This window comes from Geotrypetes seraphini, chromosome 6 (genome assembly GCF_902459505.1).
Source record: "Geotrypetes seraphini chromosome 6, aGeoSer1.1, whole genome shotgun sequence".
In the NCBI taxonomy this organism is placed as follows: domain Eukaryota; kingdom Metazoa; phylum Chordata; class Amphibia; order Gymnophiona; family Dermophiidae; genus Geotrypetes; species Geotrypetes seraphini.
Genome location: NC_047089.1, coordinates 63,414,371 through 63,441,852, shown reverse-complemented (window position 1 = coordinate 63,441,852; position 27,482 = coordinate 63,414,371). Strand labels below are relative to the sequence as shown.

The following is a 27,482-nucleotide window of genomic DNA, read 5'->3' as shown; positions in this document are numbered from 1 at the left end:
TTCTATTTTACGGAGAGGGTAGTGGATGCCTGGAATGCGCTCCCGAGAGAGGTGGTGGAGAGTAAAACTGTGACTGAGTTCAAAGAAGCGTGGGATGAACACAGAAGATTTAGAATCAGAAAATAATATTAAATATTGAACTAGGCCAGTTACTGGGCAGACTTGCACGGTCTGTGTCTGTGTTTGGCCGTTTGGTGGAGGATGGGCATGGGAGGGCTTCAATGGCTGGGAGGGTGTAGATGGGCTGGAGTAAGTCTTAACAGAGATTTTGGCAGTTGGAACCCAAGCACAGTACCGGGTACAGCTTTGGATTCTTGCCCAGAAATAGCTAAGAAGAAAAATTAAAATTAAAAAATAAAATAAAATAAAATAAAATTTAAATTGAATCAGGTTGGGCAGACTGGATGGACCATTCGGGTCTTTATCTGCCGTCATCTACTATGTTACTATGTTACTATGTATGTTACTATGTTACTACATGCACTTACTTTTAGGCAGGGGTTCCTGCCATGTGAGATGATACCTTAGGAGATCATGACCATCTCAGGGTAAAAATAAGTTTCTCTCTGAACCCTGGAAAGGGCAGCTTGCAACTGTAAATGGCAAAGACCAAAAAGGAGCTAAAGTACTGGGGGTTGGATTTGAACCCATGATCTGTGGAAGATGGAAGAAGTATCTTTAATCACTGAGCTACATGAGCTTCCTTTTAGACAGGGGTTCTTATTATTTTTAGTGACATTCTGCCATTTAGGTGCATATTGATGATGTCACAATGATGTCAACACTGTGCATCAGACATGTCTACTTGCTCTGAGCCACAGCCATTGTGAGTAAGGTTTCTCTTCTTATTTTCTTAAACTTTGGGAATGAGGTTTAGTATGCAATACATTTTATCATGTGCTTTGCTTGAGTAATGCATTATTAAACATCTTATTCCATTATTATTAATGAGGAGTTCTCTATACCCCCCAAAAATAGAAGCCCTGTTCACCTATATGTGGACACCTCTGGCACGCCTAAGTGATGCCTAAGTCGTGTCCGTCTAACTCACGCCCAACACACACCCAAAAGTAGATCTGGTTTTGTAACGCTTACATTTTGGCCAAGAATGTAGACAAGTTAGGACGCTGAGTGGCATGCAATTTTGTAAATGGATGTACATATGAAAGCCACGCTCACACCTATCCTGTTAGGTGCTGCTTTTTCCGATGGACGTCTATGAAATTGTGGATGCCTATTTTGTGAATTGCGCACAGCCTTTGGACATCTAACTTTTAATTATTGCTTGTTAAAGTTGTTAATTGAGCTTATTATCCAATTTATTTGGACATCTAAGTTGCTGGACATCCACATTGTGGACTCCCTTTAAAGAATTTGACCCTTAGTGCCTGCTAAATGCTGCACGTTGTTTTATACCTATAAACTAATTGATACTTAGATCACTCTAATATCCGTTAACATGTACTAAGCTTTAGTAAAAGGGCCTCTATATTGCAAATTTGAATGTGCAATATGGATGGACCATGACTAACTTATTGATGGTATAGTTTCATACATTTGGGACTGATGAATGAATCAGCAGCTCTCAGAATAGCTATTAAATTGCACTTATGAAGGTCATGTGCTTTAATGGTACCTTATTTAATTTAATTTCTATTTTTGGTGAAGGGTTTCTATTGATTTGCTATAAACATTTAAATATGCCACTTTTCATTGTAGGAGTCAAATATGTGTTGCTCAGTAGAGGTTGATGCATAGAAGGACACCCAACAGGATATTGAAGCCAGAGTTATACCCACACTACTCTGGCTACATTGGGGCCCAGCAGGACAAGAGAACATTGGCTGATAACAGACTGAGATAAGTAGGAGCTGAGCCCATGCTGCTACAGCTTTTCCTGGACTCAGCAAATTAGAATTATTAAAAGCTGGCAATTAATCAAATGCTACTAACTTAGAAACAGCAATATGAACTGCCATATGCATTTCATACATTATTCTTCCATTTCCATGTATTAATTATAAGCATCCATTGCTCTTTACGTATATCTGTGATGTTGAAAGCAAACCTCAAATTAATTTCCTGAAAAGGTCAGGACCATTCTAATGCTATAGTAGATGTAAGCAAAGCTCTGGGCTACCAATTTTATCTGTCTATATAAGATAGGAACAAAGCTTAGCAAAATGTCACGAGGATTCAGTAAAACCTCTATTTTTCTATTATCACCACCTTTTATAACCACCAAATAAAATATTACCTAATCAAAATGGTTATAAACCCAGCTAGTGAAGTACACAATTGCTTATTAAAGATAACAGATATTTTTATCTTTGTGGGAAATAGCTCCAGAAAGGCTTAATAAACTGTTTGAATAATTTATAATGTTTTCTTGTCAAATGGTAAGATCCTTTTCAGAAAGTACTTTTGTCAGACAGACAAAACATGAAGAATCCCATTCTAAACTAATCCACTATGTGATAAACAATTTTAAAGAACAAGCGTAAATTAGTCTAAAACTGCAAATAATGCATCTTTTGTAGTTGCATTAGAATCTTGTCACATAAAAGAAAAAACGTTCAGAGGGCTGCTTCACCACCCCAAAAGGAGCAGAGACTGGCAAGCAGGCACCCCCATTGGCCACCACTTGACGTCAGTCAGCATCAGCCAAGGTATGCGGCCCGTGGTCAAATGACTGAAGGGGCTTGGCTAAAGGGGCAGGAATTGCCCCTTTTGAGCCACAAGCAAGAAAAGAGAAATAATAAATGGGAAAAAGGAAGGCGAAGGTTATATCATCAGCTATGGGAACGGGCCCGATGGATCACCATCTATGTCCTGTTCCTGTAACATCTTTGGGAGGTAAGACTGATTTTTACTCTCAATCTGCTTTGCTCTCTTCTGGTGAACCATCACCTCCACCTCAACCAATTTTAAAAATTATTGGAAGAAACAGACTCCACTCCTAGAGAAGGAGAGGAATCAATTTCTCCCCATTTAACTGAAATGGACTCGACATCAATATCACTGGAGAAATCTGGAACTGTATTAACTCCTGTCCAAATGCCAGTAATTGCTACTAATGAGTCCTCTGCAGATAAACCTATCATCTTACAGGATGTTTGGACAGTAGTAAAGAGAATAGAAAATTCTTTGCAAGGGACGGTTGTGAAACATTTTCAATTCTCAACTGAAATTACTAATAAAGTAACTGAGCAAGAAGCTCAATTAACCTTAATGGAAAAAAGAGTTGATAAAGTAGACTCATCTGTCTCTGTGATTCACGCATGCTTAACATCCAATAGGAAAGATAATTCAGTAATACATATGCAGATAGAGAGAATTGAGAATGCCATGAGATCTAGGAACCTCCGCTTCTTGAATTTTCCCATGTCTCATTTTCTTTCTCCTTTGGAATTACTGAAAATGTATTTGAAAGACATTCTCCACTATGTTCAGGTGGATGGATTCTCTCCTGAAAATCTATATTACATTTCCAGAAACACCAAAGTAGTAGCTGAATATCTCAGTTTTTGGAGTCTTCTAAAGACTATATTGCAAAAAAAGCAACGTTACTAGTAACATTAAAATCTGAAATGGAAAAGCAAACTATTCTTAAACTTTACTTCATAACAGACATGCTCTATTATGTGGTCAGAAATTAAATGTGTTTCCAGATGTCTCCAGGCAAACACAGTATAGGAAAAGACAATTCCTACAACTCAAGACACAAGTCTTGGCAATAGAAGTCTTATTTTTTCCTTAAATTTCCTTGCAAATGTTTGGTTACATATGAGAATAATAAGTACATTTTTGTTGACCCATCTCAGTTGGAAAGTTTCCTACAAGATAAACCTAGAGTAGATAAATTACCTGAGATTATTGCAGAGGTTATTAAGAAGTGACAGAGATGGCCCCGGATGAAGCTGCTCCCAGTTAAGTAACTTCTGACGTTACTCACGTTGTTCAAGTTTACACCTGACTGATGAATCAGGAGCCTCACTCTCACATTGGGTGCCAAATTCAAATTTAACAATCAATGATGATTTTCAAAACTAGAACTTTGCAAAATGCAGATTCTCAAAAGAAAAGATCTCAAAATGAAGGTTTTCAAAATTAAAATTCTCATCACCCAATGATAGTTGTTTTTGGTGATAAATTTAAGAACCCCAGGTTCTTGGTCTCTGCCCATTTTCAAGCCTCTCAATTTAAATACAAACACTCTTTAATTGTAGTAGAGCTAGTAGCCTGCAAGATTGAGATATGAGGTTCTATCACTTGCAAAATTTAGTATCTGATTCTTTCAATTTAGCAGTAGTATTACCCATCCCTGTTTCAGATTAGATATTAATTTTTTGTCCATAGGGCCCTGGATAGGAGTACTTGCTGGAAGGGAGATTTTGGACTTAGCCTTTCTCTTCCCAATTCCAAGAACTAAACAAATACAGTTTATTGTATGCACACAAATTAGGTGAGGACTCATGAAACTCCAGATGTTTAAAGATGATCATCTTATACATAAAAGGCCTCTGATACTGCCCTAATGTAGTTAAGGGCTCCCAAGGGGCCTGTCATGCCCCTTTAAGCGTGCCCCTTTGGGTATGTCAAAGAAGATACTGTATTTTTGAGCAATTTTGTATTTGGCATTGCCCATAGGGGGATCCTCCTACACTAGGTCCTCAATGGTACCAGAGTAATCCTTTTGACATGGGCTCCTTTCTTCAACTAGCGCTATACTGCTGTACACCCTTCTCCCTGTCACAGTTGAATTTATAACAAAGAAAATGAAATGCACATCTGAATCACTAAGAACCAGTTCAGCAAGAAGTGCTGTATATTGGGGAATACCATTTGAAATGTTGTGTCAATATGTATTCTGTGACAGGGGAGAGAAAGGAAAAGCTGTTTGAATGGAGCAATTCCAAAACTACAATTTTTCCATATTTCAACTGCAGCTGCGTGTCATAAATATTCATTGGGCCATTATTTGCAGACTTCTCTCTATAGCTCCCAGACTAACACAGCTCATTTTTTAACTCGGTGTATCTCTTTCCATGCCAAATTTGTCCCCATTCCATTCAGTTTTTAGGGAGTTATTCTTCCACAGTCAGGCAAAGTAAGTCTGAACCCCCCTCCCCCTAATCTATACTTTCTTTTCAACATTCTATTGTGATGGGAAAAATAAAAATGGTTTGCAACCTGGCTAAGCCTAAAATATTACCTCAATAAACAGTAACAGTCTTTAGGTAAATTTATTTATCCCAGGACAAGCAGGCAAAATATTCGAACATGTGTGTGACATCATCCACGGAGCCCCAATGTGGACAGCCTTGCAAGCAGACTTGCCTGTAGAACTTTAGAAAGTTTGCGACTGTCATACCGCGCAAGCGCGAGTGCCTTCCCGCCCAACCTAGGGCATGTCTCCTCAGTGCTCAGTTTTCCGTGGAGCCGAGAAGTCCTCTATTCGACGCTCTTCGCTAGACTTAGTCTTTTTGTGCCTTCTCTCACCGCAGCTCGTGTACTGTTTTTCTTACAGAGTCACTGTGTTTTCTTTTTTGCGTCTTTTATTTTAAAAAAAAAAAAAAGATTTAAATTTAATTTTTTCTTTCGTGTCATGGTGGGGCCTTCCCCGTGGCCTTCGACTTGGCCACGGCTATTTTCCCTCTATTTCCTTCTATGTCCCGACCGGTCACAGGCTTTAAGAAGTGTAGCCGTTGACAGTGCGCGATATCCCTCACTGACCCACATAAGTGGTGTGTTCAGTGTTTAGAGCCTGACCATCATCCAGAGTTGTGTACTCGCTGTGCTACTCTTCAACCTCAAGCCATTAAACGTTGTCGAGTTCAGGTAGAGAAGATTTTCAGCGGTATGGATACTCCAACTTTGACCTCGAATCCGGTCAAGTCTTCTATGGGGCTCATGAGGTCTACCTCATCCTTGGCCTTAATTAAACCTGCCTCGTTTGGAAAGTCCTCATCTTCGAGCAAATCCTCTCCTGAGGAGCAGCTCGCCTCACTGTCTCCCTCAGGTAAGGTAGTTCAGCAGCCTCCTTCGGACATGACACCCTTAGAACGAGTAGTCATGAAGCTGCCCAAGCATCATGTCTCCAAATCGAAGTGTCATTCTTCATCATCTTCCTTGGAGACTATAGCCGCTGCAAATGTAACAGATCCTGAAGTCTCGGTGCCTCATTTGCAGGCTAAGATCCAAGCTATTATGCATCAGGAGTTTGGTAGCATGCTTGCCAAATACACTCTTGCCTCGACTCTGCTTCCTGCAGTTCAGCCTGAGCACTCAGCGGTATCACAAGGAGTCGAGTCCTTGGCAGTGCCTTGATCTGAAACTACTCACTCTGTACAAGGAGCCGAGTCCTTAAGAGTGCCTCGAGATGAACCTTCACACTCTATACAAGGAATCGAGTCCTTAAGAGTGCCTCGATCTGAATCTACACACACTATTTAAAGAGCTGAGTCCTTACGAGTGCCTCGAGATATCTCGACACAAGGAGACGAGTCCTTTTTGGTGTCTCAACGTTGATCTTCAACTTCCAGCCCTCCTTCCTCACATAAGGCCTTGCTCTTTTCGAGGCACAGGGCGAGGGTGCCTCGACATCCATTGAAGCAGGATCTGTCTGACTTGAGGCACAGTTCTCCACATCATCTGCCGACATCGAGGCACAGATCCTCGTCTCGAGACAGGTCTCATTTATCCACACATCGAGACTCTTCGAGGCCTTCATCTCCTCAGCCGAGAAGACCACCTGCAGAGCCTTTCTACTCTCGCCGCTCGAGTCCTTCTCCTGCAAGGTATTCTACCCATTCTCTCAGTGAGTCATCTAAAACTGCATATTTAGAACTCGGGTATCAGTACTCAAGAGAACCTTCACCTTCCTTCTCTGCCATGCAAGGTGCCTCGAGGTCACCTTCTTTCTCACAAGGCCATTCTTCTCTAGAGCAAGTATCTTTCTCTATATTCCTCCGCCAAATGAGTAAAGATCTCAACATCACTTTGGAATCTGACAAAAGTACTCTATGGAAGAAAAGGTTATTCCTCATCCTCCTAGGGAATCTCTCAAATTACCCATTAAAAGACTTCTTTCTCAAACATTCAAATGAAATCTTGAGATACCATATTCCATTCCTGCTGTGCCTGCGAAATTGGAATCTTGCTACAGGATGGTCCACAGCAAGGGTTTTGATAAGTCTCAATTATCCCATCAGTCCCTTTTAGTGGAGTCTTCTTTGAAAAGAAACAACCCTACCAAGGTTTATGCCACTGTTCCCCCTAGAAGAGAGGGCAGGACTATGGACAAGTTTGGCCGTCGCTTGTATCAAAATTCCCTTATGGCAACCAAGGTTTTGAATTACAACTTTGTCTTTACTTCCTATCTCAAGCATCTGGTCAACAGCTTGCCTGATTTTATCAAATATATTCCACAACATCATCTCCCAGAGTTTCAACAGCTGACTCACACTCTGGCTCAACTACGCATGCATCTTCTTCAATCTTCGTATGATGCATTTGAACTTTCCTCGAGGGTCACTGCTTTCTCGGTGGCTATGTGCCGCCTTGCCTGGCTTCGCACTGTAGACATGGACCCGAATCTTCAAGGTCGTCTGGCCAATATTCCTTGTCAGGGCAATGAGCTCTTTGATGACTATCAAGGCAGCTACCAAACGCTTGTCTGAACATGAGAAATCGTTTGCTTCCATCATCAGACAACAAAAATCTGTCTTGTATATGCTATAGATGGATAATCTGTGAACTATGGAGACAGTTGTATGACATGCCAGTGTTTCCTGATGCTGTTGGCTATAGTATGAGCTTGTTCAGAAAATGTTAGAACGCAGACTAGTTTATCTTCAGCTTCTTTGGTAGTGGACTGAAGGAGCAAGTCCCTGTTGGCATACAGTGTCCTTCAAAAAGCTTTCTGTAAGACTGCATGGCATACAGTGCCCTTCAAAAAGCTTTCTGTAAGACTGCATGAGAATATCGACCATATAGTATCTGCGCTTGTGATTTATATTTGTCTTTAATAGAACACAATCTGCGAATACGGAGAAATTGGCTTATAGGAAGGGATTGTTTTAAATGCGTAGGATGACAACTGTTGAATTTAAAGTAGTTGTTTGTATCCACTGTTTTCCTTTAAACTATGGTGATCAAAGCAGGTGGTTGTTTAATGGCCAAGACATGTAAAGATGCATTTGGAGATAAGTAACCCTACTTTGGTATTTATTACTGGGTGTTCTTTCACTCTAAATGAATTGTCATCTGTGATCAAGGGGAGAAAATTGGTTGGACAGTGAACCTCCAGTTTGATTGTGAACATTAGCGTACTCATTGCAATCAGAGCACACTGGGAAGTACTTTATTATACATATGATTGATTTCAGAGTGCGATTTTCACTATTTTATAATTTATTACACTGAGCACACCAGGTCCAGGGATGTTACACGCTTATTAACTCCTTTAGGTTAACACAGCTAACAGCTTTTGAGAACAGGCTTGTCCTGTCGGGTAAGTTGTGTAAACTGAGGACCTGGTTCACACATTATAAAAATATTTGGAACTTGAATATATATGTTGTTGAAGTGTAGTAACTTGCGGTTCACCACATATTAGCATCTCCACATATTCACCATTATAGGACCCTCAGGGACCCCTGAAGAAGACTCTTTGTCGAAATGCAGACAGTGTTGGGTGTTGCGTCCCTAGTGGACTCTAGGTCCTTTAAGGTTTTCATGTGGATTATTTTACTTTTACGTGGATGATTTTATTTTATGCGGATGATTTATTGTACCTTTGGAACTTTGACATTTTTCAAATAAAGTCCATTTAAGGAACATCGTCATTTCTTTTGGTTTCTTCTGGATTTTCTTCTCTGTGGATAATTTGGGGTCGATCCTCTTTGGTTTTTGCGAAGTGTAACTCCCAGTGTACTCTTTACGTATAAACAATTTTTATTGATGATAACAAGCAAAGTACAAACCATACAAATTGTCGGCCCCCCCCCCCCCCCCCCCCGGCATCCAACTCCCAAACCTGACCCTACTAATGTCTCAGGAGGATGCAACCTAGATAGAGCCCCCAAGTTTGTTGAGAAAATTACTGCCAGTACAGGGGGGCAACTATGAATATATGGTCCCCAGACTGAATAAAAAGATTTAGAGCATTTAAAGGTGAAAGTCAAGGCCCGAAATTCTAGCAATAGTAAGTTATATAATCGGTTCCTCAAGTGCCAAAAAGAGGGAACCTCCACCTACATCCAAAATTGGAGAATATACTTCTTACCAAAAAGACAAGCCTTCAGGACCCAACTCTAGGCACCCCTACCCCAAACTTGCAAAACCATCACTTGCCCCAACAGTATCCTGCCAGCATGAAGTATAAGAGATTGCTGCAATACATCCCCCAATAAAGAAGAATCGCCTTCCAAAAGTCTTCAATGACCGGACAAGACTACAGTGCATGAATAAAAGTGTTGGAAGCCCCCTTACAACATTCATAGAAATCTATAGCATTTCCCCCCTCCCCCCCCCCCCATTAAATAAAGTTGTTGTTGGGGGATATAGGCCCGATACATTATGCAGAATTGACATGCCCTCAATTCTGCTGAGACCACCCAAGTGGGTATCAAACGAATAAGACGAAGAAATTCATCCTCCAGCAACTCCACGCCTAAGTCGTTGGCCCATTTATCCAGGAGCTCCACAAGCTTCTGTAAGGGCAGCCCCCAAACCAATTTTTTATTTTTTATTTTTAATAGAGGAGGGAAATGGACAACTGATCTACATTCTCAAGAGAGAACAACTCATCTAGACAGCGAACCACCTCACCCAATAACGAAACACGGGGCAAGGACCTAAGGTAATGATTCAATTGGCGATGGGCGAAAACCACCGGCCAAGAACCTTCCATTCCCACAAAGGAGCCCACCGGGCACCCAGTGTACTCTTTAATACAAGGAATAATTTTTGTTCAAATCACCTGGAGATGGTGTCATATACAGTGAGGAAGTGTTTTTCTGAGTCATGAAATAAGGGAGCCAGAGTTTTTATTTTGCTGGAGAAGGTATTAACTAAGTTCTATGCTTTTTCAAGTAGAGAATAAAGGTATTGTACTAATTGAAATTGGTGAGTTCATGCGCCATAACTAGCTGCTTGAAAACAAGTTATACTTATGGAGTAAAGTATGTGCTTGTCCTTGATCACTGAGTTGTTAAGTGTATGCATGACCTTTGGCTCTTTTAAGAGTGAATTCAGCAACCAAAGAGTGATGAAGAAATTGCAGATCATTGTGGCCAATCTGTTTGAGTTCAAGGAATTGAGAGGTAGATGGGTGAATTGATGAAGTTTGCCAGATTTTCATTTGGAGATTGTGAAGGATCTTGTGAACTGGCATGACAGCAACAAACCACAAGTTGTCAAGAAAATTTAATATTCCTATCACCTCATTTCTTGGATCAGAATGAGCCTGAGAGAGATAAGAAGTTTAGCAGTCTTCTGGATGAACACTGAGTAAGAAGAATGTTCTGGAGGTGAATCCAGTTGCAAGGATTACAGAGATGGCTCAGACAGCAGATCAGGGATGTTTGGAGAAGGTGGCTGGTCCAGAGTGGCACTGATGAAGAGAAAATTGGTTTGACATCATCATCTGAGAATGAGTTATTCAATAAGTTTGAAAAGGCTTGAGTTTGAGAAGACTAGTCCCAGTGTAGGAGATATACATGATGAACAATGGTCCAATAGAGGAAATTAGTCCATCCTTCTGGGGTTGGCACCCCATTGTCATATTTAAATTTTTAAAAATCTTGCAGATGTTGTCTGAGCTACAAGAAGAAGTCTTCTTGTAGTGGGAGTGGAGATTTGGAGGTACAGCAGTAGAGCTTTGGGGATGGCAGTGTCTTCTGCATGACAATGATGCTGTGCTTTTTGATAGGGGCAGTTGTATAGATATCAAAAGTGTGTCTGCTGAGGATTGATTATGCTCCCTGTGCCAAGAGTAGAGCTGCTCTCTCTGCTTTTAGAGTACTTGTCTCCAATTTTGTGAACTGCACTTGGGAGAGATGGTCAGGGGAGGAGCCACCATCAGAGTATAGGGTGGGATTAAGATAACATCTCATCTATCTCTGTCTTTGAACTGGGAAGTCAAGTGGGTGTGCTTATATGTGCTTATTGTCTGAAGCCTGGAGCAGAAGAGTGGACAGTACTGGAGGAGTAAGCATGCACTGGAGTGCGACCATTTGGAGGCCTGATGGGATCAACAGAGACTGCTTATGGGGCTAGAACTTCAAGCAGCTGATGATGAGTGGTTGTGTTAGGTGGCTTATGTCACCTTATGTTAGACTGCTGCAGAGAGAGTAGAGAACTTGCGTACCGGAGGTTTCTGAGGCTCAATAGAGACAGCAGCATTAGTGTGGTCCAAATTTTTAATGATGTGGCTTATGCAACTTCACGCTTATGGTTCCCAGCAATGGACACATATGTGATATATCTGAGAGAGCTGTGTTTCTAGTGCACTGCTGGCAGTTTTTAAAACCAGGTGTGGGGTTTTGTTTTTTTTTGCTTTGTCCTTTGGTTACTTCTGAGTTTATCTGCTATTATGGGTGAAAAGAGGTTGAGATATCCTGCTTGTCCACAGATAACTGTAACAAACATTTTTTTCTCACTAACATAATGGTAATCTATTTCTTTAGAAACAGAACAGCCTCCCACACATTTTGTTCTTTGAGAATAATGAGTGAAAGCTGTGCACACGAACAGTTTTTTGACCAGAAGTATACAGACTGAAATCCACATCCTACCTTCTCTAATCTGTCTGGAGAATAAGAGCTACTATGAACTTTTTTTCGGGTTTTAAAAAAAATTTATTTATAAATTTATTTATTTTTTTACAACAAATAAAAATAGGAATACACACTAATGTAGAACAAAAATTATTACATTGAAGAAAATAAACATTTCAATTCCAAGTCCACATTATTGGGACTGTAACGTCATCCGAAAGATCACATACATAAAAGGTAATTTAAGTTATAACTTCTGACAACCAGGCAACTTTAAAAACTACTTCTATCACCTGAAGCAACTACAAAATTTCTCTACATTCACCAAGATGAGCCTAACCACAGTGATAATATCACAACTAGACTACTGTAATGACCTGTATATTGCTTACGACAGCTCCAATTCATTCAGAATTCTGCAGCAGGTTAATAAGAGGGTTGCAAGCTGTATGAGCACATCACACCCTTTCTGTAAATTCTGCCCAATCTACTAGTACCCCAGAGCATCAAATTAAGCCCCTATAGAATAGGGTAGCATCTCTATAAAACTTTCCAGGCTCTAATATCTTCTTAAGAGGCACCCTAACTACACCCTCTCTCATAGGAAATCATGTAATGCAAAACCTACCAGTAAGTCTTTTCACGAGTAGACCACACACTCTGAACTCATACCCAGAAAAGCTATGTCAAAGTCAAGGCTACCTCTACTCCAGAAGCAGATGAAAGTCTGGCTGTTCTCAAAAGCCTTTAATAGCTGTGGCAACTGGATAGGCATTCACTCATACCACATCTAGTCTAGCCTGCAGCACAACCTCTGACTAGCTCACTTATCTTATTCAACTGTTCATATAATTTACCTTCAATATAGCCACCAAATTTTATTTATCCTAATGTTTTGTTTTATTGTATGTCCCAACTGCACTTCACCCCTCTGCTGCCTTTTTAAGATGTTTGTTTATATTATACAAATATTCTACTGTGCTGCCTATCATAGTGCATCCTTCGAATCCTGCTGACACTGAATCATTTCTGTCATATGCATGATCTCCTGTGTTGTTTTAATGTGCAAACTACTATTTACCTTAAGCTACACCTGTTATACACAAATTTGAGTTAATCACGTAATAAAGACAACTACTAAATAAAACTTGTCTTGCCTGACAGACTTCAGAACAGTACTTCATATTTTTTTTAAATATTGACCTTTACAGTATTGAACGTGTCTGTTCTATAACCTTTTCCCTTTTCTGGAAAAATTGTCATGTAATTCTTTCATGGCAAGAATTACAAGTGAAATAACAGTGATAACGCTACTTTAGAATATAATGTGTAATTCTAAAGCAATGGTCTCAAACTCACTGTCTGGTGGCCAGATGCGGCCCGCCAGGTACTATTTTGAGGGCCTCGGTATGTTTATCATAATCACAAAGGTAAAATAAAACAGTTTCTTGATCATATGTCTCTTTAGCTATAAATTTCAATATTATTATTAAGATTTAGCCAAAAAGAAAGATTTATAAACTCTAAAGAGTTTTACCTCATACAAAATTGTCATTTCTTTAATAAGACATTAACTACTTTTTCTGCGGCCCTCCAAGTACCGACAAAACCAAAATGTGGCCCTGCAAAGGGTTTGAATTTGAGACCACTGTTCTAAAGCAACACTTCAAAACAACATGATCAACTTGTCCTGGCAAAAAATAAAAAATGCCTGCTATGGTGATCAAAATCCACAGAATGAAACTCACTGTTGATGGCTAACATATAATCCAATATCTGTCTCCCACAAAAGTGGAAAAGCAAAGCAATGTATTCAGACTCATATATGTTAACATTTCCTTAGGAAAATGCATTTTCTAATGAACCTCTTTTTAACAACATTGCTTTTCCTCAGGAACATTTTTCTCTTTCAGAATCACAACTAAAGTCTTGTAAATAATGATTTTTTATTTATTTATTTATTTATTTTGTGTGCCGCTTCTCTAATTTGAAGTAGAAGCCACTATTATGATGAGAAAGGATGGAATAAAAACCTTTCTATCTCTATGATATTTATCAGATTAACTAATTTGTAAATTGACCTACTAAACCATGCTAAAATCATGCATTATGGGCAACCTTAATATGGTTTACATTACGGTGAGTAAGGCTTATTTACTAAAGTGAAATAACACACAAACAGCATACTTTTGTAAATCAGTTCCTTAGAATATTAATAAATTTACCTTACCAATTCCTGATGAATCTTCAACCATTGGGTTTATTTCAACCATGGTGGCATCATATTTCATAAAGAGATTGTACAGTTTGATCATACACTCTGCTGCTTCATCTAGCAGGTTGGGAGGGAACCCCATTTTCTGTGCAAGCTAAAATTGAATAAAACACTATTTTCAAATTAAGAAAAAGCCATATATTAACTTGTTTTACATGACAAAAGGTTCTAAAGAAAAGATTAGGTACTTACCGCAATAATCTTCTTTCTGGAAAAAAAAGACATACGAGTCCTGACAACAAGTGCTATTCCCATACTCGCGAATTGATTGCAGAAGGATGGAATTTACATTCTTCGGCTCCACCTCAATCTCCAGTGCTGTACAGCCCTCTTCAGTTTCTACCAAAGCAATCACACAGTACTAAAACAGAGAAATGAAGAGAAGAAAACAAGGAGATTCCCCACAAAATACTTTTGTTCTGCTCTGTAAGAAATAGTAAACAAGGTTAAACAACACTTTAAACAACCTAGGTGGATTAAACTAAGACCACCCAACAAAATGCACCCAGCATTAAACTTATGGAGCTTGAGAGCCTCATTTACTGCTCTAGGAATAGTTTTACTGGGTCAGACAAATAGTCCATCTAGCCCAGTATCCTGTCTTCACGGTGGCTAATCCAGGTCACAAGTACCTGGTAAAAACACAAATAACATTCCATGCTACCAATCCAGGGCAAGCAGTAGCTTCCATCAAGTCTGTCTCAATAGCAGACTATATGGACTTTTCCTCCAGGAATTTTTCCAAACTATTTTTAAAATCAGCTATGTTAACAGCTCTTAAAACATTCTCCGAGTGAAAAAATATTTCCTCCATGTATCTTCATCGAGTGGCCCCTAGTCTTTGTAATTTTTGCTGGAGTAAAAAAAAAAATAAATAAAAAATATCAATCCAATTGTAGCTGTTCTACTCTTTCTTTTTTGTTTGTATATATCTGACTGAGAGGAGAAAAATTCCAGCTCTGGACATGCATGTTTGTCTGAACAGTAGGCAGGCAAACTCAGACTGACAGAGCGGGGTGTCATGACTCATATGTCCTTTTTCCTGAAAGAAGATATCAAGGTAAGTACCTAATCTTTCCTTCTGGTGCAAAGGACATACAACTCCTACAATAGGTGATGCACCAAAGCTGCCTCCTGAATCTAGGGCACGACAGGTGAGTCTGCCCTCAACACTGAGGATCCAAAAGCGGTATCCTCTCTCGCTGATACATCCATCCTATAAAACTCTGCATATGTATAGAGAATGGACTATGTACCTGCTCTTCAAATCTCTTCAGGAGAGATTGCCCTCGTCTCCATCCACGATGATGCCACACCCCTAGTAGTGTGCGCTTTCACAGCAAATGGCGGCTACTTTCCACAGCCAATGTACACTGATGAGATAGCCATACAAATCCATCTGGAGATGGTCTAATCTAGACTAGTCTATGATTTATATACCGGGTCATCTCCTAGCGGAGCTCGACTCGGTTTACAAGTAATTAAAGACCAGCAAAAAAAGCAAACAAGAGCATTGGAGAAAATAAGTGTTGTAGGGCAATCAGTTCGTTTAATCTTTAAGTAAGCTGTTCAAGTATTGTGTAAATAATAATGATTTTAGGACTTTACGAAATTGTTGTAACTGACCTATCAATCTGACAGAATCAGGAAGCTCATTCCACATTTCTACCAATTTATAAGCGAAAGATTGACTGAGTTTCCCGGCTGATTTAATTCCTCTGAAGGAAGGGAACAGTCATTTATATCTCTGTGTATTCCTCAAGTGGCAAGATCTAAGGGTATTCCAGTATAAAGGGACCAAAGGACCAAATATTCCATATAGAAGCTTAAAAATGACACAGACGCATTTAAATTGGATCCTAAAATGGATTGGGAGCCAATGGAGCTTTCTCAATAGAGGGGAGACATGATCATACTTTCTCTTTCCAAAGATGAGTTTAGCTGCCGTATTCTGTATTAACTGAAGTCTTCTCAAACTACCCTGTTTGATACCTAAATATACAGAATTACAATAATCCAACTGAGCAAGTACAACAGACTGTACCAGCACTGAAAAATGATCTTGATGAAATAACGATCTAACTTTCCATGCCTAGCCACGCGTCACTGGTTAAAAAGATGGATCTGAAAGAGGGAACTCATTAGTTACTTCCAGGTAGCAAAGGCAGCTTTTCCATGCATCCAGCAAGTTCAACACTTTGTCCGTCCTCTTGGAACCTGTGATTTGGAAGGGGGGATAGTATGGAGAGAAAGGGGATAGTATGGAGAGAAACTCTCGCTTCTAAACTAAAACTTAGCTTTGTATACCGGGTCTTCAGCCAGAAAGGAGTTCAACTCCGTTAACAGTAACCTAAGGAACGGTTCCCTGTATGAAAGTACCTATATCTCTGAGACGCTCCTCACTGAAGCTATGGCTACTGGAAAAATTCAAGACAATGTTAAGGTTTCAAGTGAGAAACAGCTGTCTTACGAGAGGTCTCAATTTGAGCACCCCCTTCAAAAATCTTACTGTATTCAGATGCGAGGCCAAGGAACCCTTTTCCACTCAGGCTCTGAAACAAGAGACCCCTGCAACTTGCACTGTAAGGGAACCTACTGCTAGCCCCTTTTCTAGACCAGCCTGCAGAAAAGCCAAAACCACTGCCATTGGAGCCCACCAAGGATCTACCTGATCATTCATGCATCACTGTTGAAACAACCTCCAGGCCTTAGCATAAGCCACGACTGTTACTGGTCTCTATGCTCTAAAGAAGGTAGCACTAACCACCTCTGAACAGTCTTTCCACTGAGCAATCAAGAGCCATGTCATAAGACCAGAAAATTCCAGATTCTCTAAGGCAGGGGTGCCCAACACGTCGATCGCGATCGACCAGTAGCTCAGGAAGGCAACGCGAGTCGATCGCGGAGCCCATCCCGGGCTCCGTGATAGACTCGTGTGCCGTCCTGATCTACCGGGCCGATCAGCCTTCCTCTCCAGAGTTCTCTCTAGGGCCTTTTAGCTGGGCGGTCCGCCCAGCTGTCATCTGCTGCTGCCGCCGCTGCTGAACATTAAAAAAAACAAAAAAAAAAACGGCTTGGAGATTTCAGCCCGTAGCGAACTTATGCTCCGGGCTCTAACATGTGCGTGCCGGCTTCTCTTCTCTTCTCTCCGAAACCGGAAGTTATGTCCGGGGGGGGGGGAGGGAGAAGGGAAGCCGGCACGCACATGTTGAGAGCCCTGAAGCAAGCGTTCGCTATGGGCTAAGGCGGGAGACAGGTTAGTGAAGCATTTGTTCTTCTTCCTGCCGGGTCCTGCCTACTTTCTGTTTCCGCGAAGGCAGGACCTGGCAGCATTTCCCCCAATAGGTCGATCGCAATCTTAGGCCAATCAGCCTTCCTCTCTCCGACGGTAGAATTGACGTCGGGGAGAGGAATGCTGGTCGGCCGAAGCAGGGAGAGCTTGGGACGGCGTCGGCTTTCGGGCCTGTTATTGGTGGCGGTTTGGGTCCTGGTCCCCGATGGCAGTGGCTTGGGGGAGGGCAGGGAGAAAGAAAGAAAAAGGGCAGGCAGGGAGACAGAAGGCTGCACGATACTTAAAGTCCAAGATTTCAAACGTATGGACTTTAATGCAATGGGAAAGTACCTGAAGAAAGAGCTGTTAGGATGGGAGGACATAAGAGAAGTGGAAAGACAGTGGTCTAAGCTGAAAGGAGCGATAAAAATGGCTACGGACCTTTATGTGAAGAAAATCAATAAAAACAAGAGAAAAAGGAAGCCGATATGGTTCTCCAACCTAGTGGCTGAGAAAATAAAGGCGAAAGAGTTGGCGTTCATGAAATATAAAAAAACCCAAGAAGAGGAGAGCAGAAAGGACTACAGGGTGAAACTGAAAGAAGCCAAGAGAGAGATACGTTTGGCGAAGGCACAGGCGGAAGAATAAATGGCTAAAAATGTAAAAAAAGGGAGATAAAATTTTTTTCAGATATATTAGTGAAAGGAGGAAGATAAAAAATGGAATTGCTAGGCTAAAAGATGCTGGGAACAAATATGTGGAGAGTGATGAGGAGAAAGCAAATGTGCTAAACAAATACTTCTGTTCTGTGTTCACAGAAGAAAATCCTGGAGAAGGACCGAGATTGTCTGGCAAAGTTACACGAGAAAATGGAGTAGATTCTGCGCCGTTCACGGAGGAGGGTGTTTATGAGCAACTTGAAAAACTGAAGGTGGACAAAGCGATGGGACCAGACGGGATCCATCCCAGGATACTAAGGGAGTTCAGAGAGGTTCTGGTGAGTCCTATTAAAGACTTGTTCAACAAATCTCTGGAGACGGGAGTGATTCCTGGGGATTGGAGGAGAGCGGATGTGGTCCCTATTCATAAAAGTGGTCACATGGATGAAGCAGGAAACTACAGGCTGGTGAGCCTCACTTCAGTTGTTGGAAAAATAATGGAAGTGTTGCTGAAAGAAAGGATAATGTATTTCCTTGAATCTAATGGGTTACAGGATCTGAGGCAACATGGCTTTACAAAAGGTAAATCGTGCCAAACGAACCTGATTGAATTTTTTGATTGGGTAACCAGAGAGCTGGATCGAGGACATATGCTAGATGTAATTTACTTGGATTTCAGCAAAGCCTTTGATACAGTTCCTCATAGGAGGCTGTTGAACAAACTTGAAGGGCTGAAGTTAGGACCCAAAGTGGTGAACTGGGTCAGAAACTGGCTGTCAGACAGACGCCAGAGGGTGGTGGTTAATGGAAGTCGCTCGAAGGAAGGAAAGGTGACTAGTGGAGTCCCTCAGGGTTCGGTGCTGGGGCCAATCCTGTTCAATATGTATGCAAGTGACATTGCTGAAGGGTTAGAAGGAAAAGTGTGCCCTTTTGCAGATGATACCAAGATTTGTAACAGAGTAGACACCGAAGAGGGAGTGGAGAATATGAAAAAGGATCTGCAAAAGTTAGAGGAATGGTCTAATGCTTGGCAACTAAAATTCAATGCAAAGAAATGCAGAGTAATGCATTTGGGGATTAATAATAGGAAGGAACCGTATATGCTGGGAGGAGAGAAGCTGATATGCACGGACGGGGAGAGGGACCTTGGGGTGATAGTGTCCGAAGATCTAAAGGCGAAAAAACAGTGTGACAAGGCAGTGGCTGCTGCCAGAAGGATTCTGGGCTGTATAAAGAGAGGCATAGTCAGTAGAAGGAAGAAGGTGTTGATGCCCCTGTACAGGTCATTGGTGAGGCCCCACTTGGAGTATTGTGTTCAGTTTTGGAGACCGTATCTGGCGAAAGACGTAAGAAGACTTGAGGCGGTCCAGAGGAGGGCGACGAAAATGATAGGAGGCTTGCGCCAGAAGACGTATGAGGAGAGACTGGAAGCCCTGAATATGTATACCCTAGAGGAAAGGAGAGACAGGGGAGATATGATTCAGACGTTCAAATACTTAAAGGGTATTAACGTAGAACAAAATCTTTTCCAGAGAAAGGAAAATGGTAAAACCAGAGGACATAATTTGAGGTTGAGGGGTGGTAGATTCAGGGGCAATGTTAGGAAATTCTACTTTACGGAGAAGGTAGTGGATGCCTGGAATGCGCTCCCAAGAGAGGTGGTGGAGAGTAAAACTGTGACTGAGTTCAAAGAAGCGTGGGATGAACACAGAAGATTTAGAATCAGAAAATAATATTAAATATTGAACTAAGGCCAGTTACTGGGCAGACTTGCACGGTCTGTGTCTGTGTATGGCCGTTTGGTAGAGGATGGGCAGGGGAGGGCTTCAATGGCTGGGAGGGTGTAGATGGGCTGGAGTAAGTCTTAACAGAGATTTCGGCAGGTGGAACCCAAGCATAGTACCGGGTGAAGCTTTGGATTCTTGCCCAGAAATAGCTAAGAAGAAAAAAAAAAAAAAAAAAATTTAAATTGAATCAGGTTGGGCAGACTGGATGGACCATTCGGGTCTTTATCTGCCGTCATCTACTATGTTACTATGTAAGAGAAACAGAAAAAAAAGAAAGGGAGGCAGAGAGAAAGAAAGGGCAGGGAGAGAGGAAGGAAAAGTTGGGGGAGGGAACGAGATCTGGAGGAGAGGAAGCATAAAGGCTGAAAGGGAAGAAAGATTGGATGCACAGTCAGAAGAAGAAAGTGCAACCAGAGACTCATGAATTCACCAGACAAGGTAGGAAAAATGATTTTATTTTAAATTTAGTGATCAAAATCTGTCTGAATTTATAACTGCTGTCTATATTTTACACTAAGGTCCCCTTTTACTAAACCGCAATAGAGTTTTTTAGCGCAGGGAGCCTATGAGCATCGAGAGCAGCGCTGGGCATTCAGCGCAGCTCCCTGCGCTAAAAAATGCTATTGTGGTTTAGTAAAAAGGGAGGGGTGGGTATTTGTCTATTTTTGTATGGTTGTTACTGAGGTGACAGTACATAGAGTCATCTGCTTTGACCTCTTTGAAAAAACCCTGGAATAGGAATGATAATTAACATTTTCTATGCGTACAGTGTGCATTGTGTTTTTTTAAAATTTTATTGTTGGTAGATCATTTTGACTTGGTCATTTTAAAAGTAGCTCGCAAGCCCAAAAAGTGTGGGCACCCCTGCTCTAAGGGAACTGAACCCTTAGACAGGAGATCTGTGTGCACCAGTAGCCCGAGACCTTTGTCTCTTTGCAAGTGCACCAAATCTCCATACCAAGGTCAATGCAGACAATCCAGAGAAACTAGGATCACCCATGCGGGTTTGTTTGCTATCCAATGGATAACCCGGCCTATCATGGGCCATAAGACAAATACGTATGTCAGATATTGCAATGGCCAAGATTGGACCAGGGAATCTAAACTGTTGCTTCCTAGTTCAGCTCTTCTGCTGAAAAATTGAGCCACTTTCTAGTTTTCCATCAACGCCATGAGGTCAGTCATCGGATGCCCCAGCATCACAATATATAGTCAAATGCCCTCTGGAACACTGACCACTTCCCCGGTCTAAGGTCTTCCTGCTGTAATAGTCAGCTTACACACTGTCTACCCCTGCTACACGCACCACTGATATCGCTTGTAGATGGACCTCTGCCTAATACAATCACAGCTTGGTCTCCAGGCTCAGTGGAGCATTTCTGGTGCCACCCTGTCAAATGACATAAGCCACTGCTGTGGCATTGTCTAAGAACACCCTGACCACTTTGCCTTTCAGGTGTTTTCCCAGAGTTTGTAAAATGAGCCAAATGGCCCGTAGCTCCAGACAGTTTATGGACCACTTCCATCAGCCTTGGACTATATGCATATCTGCAGTAAAACATTATCTTTTCCTCTTTCTAAGAGTTCCCATGTGCCTATCCCAGGTTTTCTTGAATTCAGACAGCATTTGTCTCCACCATCTCTTCTGGGAGACTGTTTCACGCATCTACCACCCTTTCTGTAAAAAAGTATTTCTTTAGATTTACTCCCGAGCCTATCGCCTCTTAACTTCATCTTATGCCCTCTCATTCCAGAGTTTCCTTTCAAATGAAAGAGACTCGATTCATGTGCATTTACATCACATAGGTATTTAAACGTCTCTATCATATCTCCCCTCTCCTGCCTTTCCTCCAAAGTATACAGATCTTTAAGTCTGTCCCCCATACTTCTTATGTAAATATTAGCTACCAAATTTCAGACCATTCTTCAAGCTTCGCTAGGACTTTCTTCATGTTATTCACACCAGCCAGGGTGTCTACTCTATTAAAGATTTTGGTATCATCCGCAAAGAGGCAAATCTTACCTGACAGCCCTTAAAAGATATTGCTTAAAAAATGTTAAAAAGTACAGGTCCAAGAACAGAACCTTGAGGCACACCACAGGTAACATCCCTATCCTCAGAGTGATCTCCATTGACTACTATCCTTTGCGCCTTCCACTCAACCAGTTCTTGACCCAGCCTGTCATTTTGAGACCCATCCAAAGGGCATTCAGTTTATTTATTAGAAGTCTGTGTGGAACACTGTCAAAGGTTTGCTAAAATCTAAATACACCACATCTAGCACACTCCTTCTATCCAATTCTCTGATCACCCAGTTAAAAAAAATTGGGCATTAAGTTCCAGAAAAAATGAAGTCTGTGCCTGTGAAACACTCACTTGAGCACTGTGCTGCCACAGACTGCAGATAATCTAGGTTCAACTCCTGCAGTGACTTTGGGATAAGCTCCAGCAATGCCATTGCTTTAAATAGGTGGCATACTGTCAGGTCTTCCCCTTGCTCAAGGGGACTACAGTATCCTGACCTCCAATCTGTTTGTGATTCACTCTTGGATAATAAAGGCTTAGAATACAACTTCCAGCCCCCTCCCCCTGTCATTATCAGACTGTTCCTCTGGCTCCTATTTAAGAATTTCAGCTGAAGAAAACACACTTGGAGATGACACGTTTCCTTGCACAGATAGCACTGCCCCCTCAACCGAGGTGGAAGACCCCTGATAGTTTAAGTAAGTTTAACACAGTATACTGACAAATTCCGGGGTAAATTCCTGAGGTACCCTTCCGGGCTTCACTTTGCTGTTTCCTGGGCTTCGCAGTGTCTATGTACTTGTGCTTCACTCGTGCTCCAGAGAAGTTATTTTCCCTGGACAAGGGTTCCTCTGTGATCCCCCAGTCTTAAGTGTGCTAGATGGGGCTAAACCCAAGGATCCCACCCTCCCTCATGTGCCCTGCGGCATGTGGCCGCTGTTCAGTCGGCCATAAATCAAAAATCTGGCATGATATAGGGGGTATCTCCATGGGAGGAGACCATCCCAAGTGGGGTTTTTTTTAAACCAAAATAAGAGGTTTTTGAGGCAGATGGAGGCTTTTATTCAAACTCAAGAGGTGGGAAACCCTAAAAACAGCCCCAGAAATCCTCAGAATCTACAAATTTAGACCCCCCCCCCCCTGATTTTCCCATAGACTTCAATAGGCAGTACTCACTGTCTGTATGTGCTGGGTTAGCCTACTTCAGCAGTCACATAAGTTGGAAATGGAGAAGACACTGCTTCTTTTGCTCAGCAAACCAGTCCATATGCTGGGATCTTCGAGCTGGCAGTCAGACTAAAGCCTGACCGAGACCTCAACCCCTGCGGATCCATGCAAGAGCAAAGGGAGTAATATTTGCGGCCAGCACCCATTAAGCCCTGTTGGACTGAAATTGGAGCCAAATAGCCTGCACACAAGCACCTGATAAATCAAAATGCTAGCTAGCTTCAAGGGAAACAGACCCTGAGCGCCACAAAATCCAATGCAGGCCAGATGAACAGGAACCTCGAGGATTGCCTTGCCAGCTGCAGACATCTGACTCGGAGTTTATGTCTTCTCCCAGGCGGAGCTGCCACCAAAAAGCCTCGAACCTGGATAGAAAAACCCTAAAAGAATAGAACATAAGAACATAAGCAGTGCCTCCGCTGGGTCAGACCACAGGTCCATCTTGCCCAGCAGTCCGCTCCCGCGGCGGCCCGAACAGGTCACGGCCTGTCTAAGTCACCAGAAGGGGCCCCCTTGCCACCTTGGTTTCCCATTGAGTCTTATCTTCCCATCGAAGTCCTAACCCTCTGGTCTTGCACATGCACGACCTGGTTGGATTTCTATACTTATTACTTGGTTTGCTTTCTATACCTGTGTTACATCCCAGCACCTCTCTCAGTATCCCACGATCCCCCTATCCCTCAGGAATCCGTCCAATCCCTGTTTGAATCCCTGTACCGTACTCTGCCTGATCACTTCCTCCGGTAGCGCATTCCAAGTGTCCACGACCCTTTGGGTGAAGAAAAACTTCCTTGCATTTGTTCTGAACCTAATAAAAGAATATCAGAGCAGATAAGGAATCACATCTTCTCAACTCACTTTCAGAAGGAAAAAACTGAAGGGGGCTTTACAGCACTGGAGGAGGCGATGGAGCTGAAGAATGTAAATTTCATCCTTCTGCAATCAACTTGCGAGTATGGGAATATCACAAGACTCATATGTCCTTTGCATCAAAAAGCAGCGTTATTCAAAATATTAGGTTAAAGTTTTGAAGTACTGTACAAGTAAAAAGCACACCAAAATATTTTTTTGTCGTATCTTCCACAGAACTTGGTTGATTTTTATTAAATTTAGTCCAACATGTCCTGAATTAAGTTGATGTAAAATGTTGAAAATATTTCCCACTGCACAACACTACCTTGTGAAAATGAATTGTTGCTATGGGATTCACATAGAAACACTAACTTGTATAAATTAATTGTTGCTATGGGATAGGCACAGAAGCAGATAATAGTTTGTAAACAGTCTCTGTACCAAAATGGTTTTCACTGCAGAAAATTGAATTCTGATAAATAACTTAGTACTATTAAAAGGTTACATAAGTCAATGATTGTTGAAACAGTTCCTACAGAAGGGTTGGAACAAAAATGGCTTTGATGTGCTGCTATGCAAGATCTGAGCAACGAGCACTGTGGATGGATGACCGCAATGGATTTGCACACACAAGCACATTGATGTTGTATGTGATCTTGTACTGAACCAGAAGGATCCACCGCAAACACACCGAACAACTCACCAAATAGCAAGCGAAGCAGGAATAAGCCAGACAATCATGACAATCTGAAATTAAAGTGTCTTAAAAAGCATTATGCCCAAGAGTTAACTTTACACAACAACGACACTCACCTGAAATTGTGCAAGCAGTTTTTGACCAAGTACCCGGAGCATAGCATCAGCTTCATCTGACTTACAGTAGCTCCACCAATAACACTCAGAATGATCACTTGTATGTGTCTTCAACACTGAAGCATGAGGTTAATGCCAAATGCCTATTATGAACCCGCCCAACATTCGGCCAGTCAGTTATGGTCGCAAACTCGAAACTCGGATTCACAAATCTGTTCTTCATTGATCCTGGGGTTAAGATCAAAGGTGCGTACTACTGGGACATCCTCTTGATGCAGAAGCTGTTGCCAGCAATCCGTTGCATGTCGAGAGACTATCATCTTTCAACAGGACAATGTCCCAGTACATCGGGCAAAGGACATTGTAGAACTGCTACATCAGGACACCCCAAACTTCATTGGTCCAAACCTCTGGTCTGCAAATTTACCAGACTTAAACTCAATTGACTACCAGATCTGGGGGCTGATATAGGAACGAGTGTACCAGGCACTGAAGACTTTAAACAGCATCTCATCTCTATTTGGGCTGAGCTGAAGCAGAGCATCACTGACAAGTCCATAGATCACTGGCAGCCAAGGCTGAGGGCGTGCCTTCGTGCAAAGGGAGCACACTTCAAACATCTGCTTAATTGAATCATTACTTTTTGACTTTATATTTTTCTGCAAGATATGCCATAAAACTTTTTGATGTGTTTTTACTCAGTTCACAATTCATTTTTACAAAGTAGTGTTGTGGTGAAGTGGTAAATATTTACAACATTTTACATCAACTTCATTCAGGTCATGACCTACTAAATTTCATAAGAAATTAGCAGAGTTCTGTGGATGATACAACAAAAAAACATTTTGGTGTGGGGTTTTTTTGGTTCAAAGTGTGTATTTTAATACTTAAGTAAAAATACAGGGTTGGTTAACAAGACTAAAGATATTATAATGCCTCTGTATCGCTCCATGGTACAACCTAATCTGGAGTATTGCGTTCAATTCTGGTCTCCTTATCTCAAGAAAGATATAGCAGCACTAGAAAAGTTTTAAAGAAGAGCGACCAAGAAGATAAAGGGGATGGAACTCCTCTCGTATGAGATACTTGTGACCTGGATTGGCCACTATTGGAAGCAAGATGCTAAACTTAATAGACCCTTGCCTTGTCCCGGTAAAGTGATGCTTATATTCTTATATAGATCTGTGCTGGATCACCAGATCATTATCTTACTTCCTGTTTCAACCAAGGCTGTGGATGCTGTGCAGGCTGCAATCACTCTGTAAGGGGGAAAGGGAAGGGAGAAAGTCAATCCCAGCCACAGTATAACATTTAAATGTTTATATGGAATCATTCATCTTATTTAGTAAGATTTTGTCTTGGTATGCTGTGAGCAGAGTATTGATTTCCCCTCAGAAAGATCTTTCAGTATGTCCAGTAGTTGGAAAGTTGTTTTTGAAGAGCACTCATCAGGTGATTTTTAGCTGTTGTGCACCTACTCTTTGGAATATGCTTCCCTTTATACTGCCATGGTCCAATAAAACCCATTTCTGATTGAGGAGAAAGCCCAAATGAGCAGGTAGAAATGTCCAAGTCCAAAAAATATATCATTCAAAAGTTAAAGCAACAAGAAGTGGCATTAAAATAAAAATGCTCTTCATTCATGCTCGGGGACATATTCTCCCACTACTGAAGTTCTAGAATAGGAGCCGAGTCTCAAAGATTTCCCAAAGTTGTAAGACCATAGACAAGCCAAACTGTAGCATAAAAGATTGGGTTAGGATTAAGGACTAGCTTCAGATCATCTTGCTGAGCTCAACCAGGGATGATTTTATTTCTCTCACCACATTAACAGATTTACATTTTTGCTTTTCTTACAAAATTAAAACATAGACACTATTACAGTTTGTATAAATTTTGTGTGAATTTGAAGTTGTGCTGATACGATGCTACTTTTCCTATAGTGCTGATATCTTCCTCTTGAAAAAGCTGAAGGGGAAGTACGTATTGTCAAGAAGTTACAGGAGAACACATACTGTGTCGAGGAAGTTTATGAAGTTTGGCATGATGAACTGTATGAAATTAACTATGACTCAATTAATTTTTGATTTTTTTATTTATTTTTTTTTTATTTTGATTTGTGGCATTTTTGATGCGAATGGGGAACACTAAGCACTTTTGGACTTGAAGCAATGTGAGCCCAGGACATAACAACTGTTCCAGCAGAGACAAGTACTTTTCCATCCTTTACTGAATGTTTTCAATTTATTACAGTTTATTGGTAGAGAGGGAGGAGTGCGATGATGTATTCAAGACTCAGCTGGTAGAGTCCTGCGCTCTCATACCTAAAAGTTCATTTTGGCTTTCACTGAGCACTTTCATTAATTTAAATTATTTTTTGATATGATAATATTATAAATTCTCTTTTTAAAGAAGTCTCTATTACATAGAAACATGATGGCAGAAAAAAGGCCAAATGGCCCATCTAGTCTGCCTATCCGCAGTAACCATTATCTCGTTCTCTCTCTGAGAGATCCCATATGCCTATTCCAGACCCTCTTGAATTTAGACACAGTCTGTAGACTAGACTAGCTTATACAGGTCCTTGTTGACTTACGACCACAATTAGTTCCGACTGACAGGTCGCAAGTCGATCTGGACGTAAATCGGCCTATACTAACTACAGCATTTTTTACCCCTCCCCACGTACCTTTTCCCTGGTGGTCCAGCGGTGAGGAGTAAAAAAATAGTTAGTATGGGCTGGGATGAGAGATGGGGGAAACGCGTCGTAAAGTCAAACCGTCGTAGTT

General features: G+C 41.3%; 1 protein-coding gene across 1 annotated transcript in view; it reads right to left on the bottom strand.

The window, feature by feature from the left end:
- The window catches only part of SUCLA2 (succinate-CoA ligase ADP-forming subunit beta), a 156,278-nt gene that overhangs the window by 68,542 nt on the left and 60,254 nt on the right, over positions 1 to 27,482 (bottom strand). Inside the window, exon 6 of the mRNA XM_033948227.1 lies at positions 14,014 to 14,152. Coding sequence (XP_033804118.1) covers positions 14,014 to 14,152 — 139 coding nt within the window. The remainder of the gene's footprint in view (positions 1 to 14,013; positions 14,153 to 27,482) is intronic.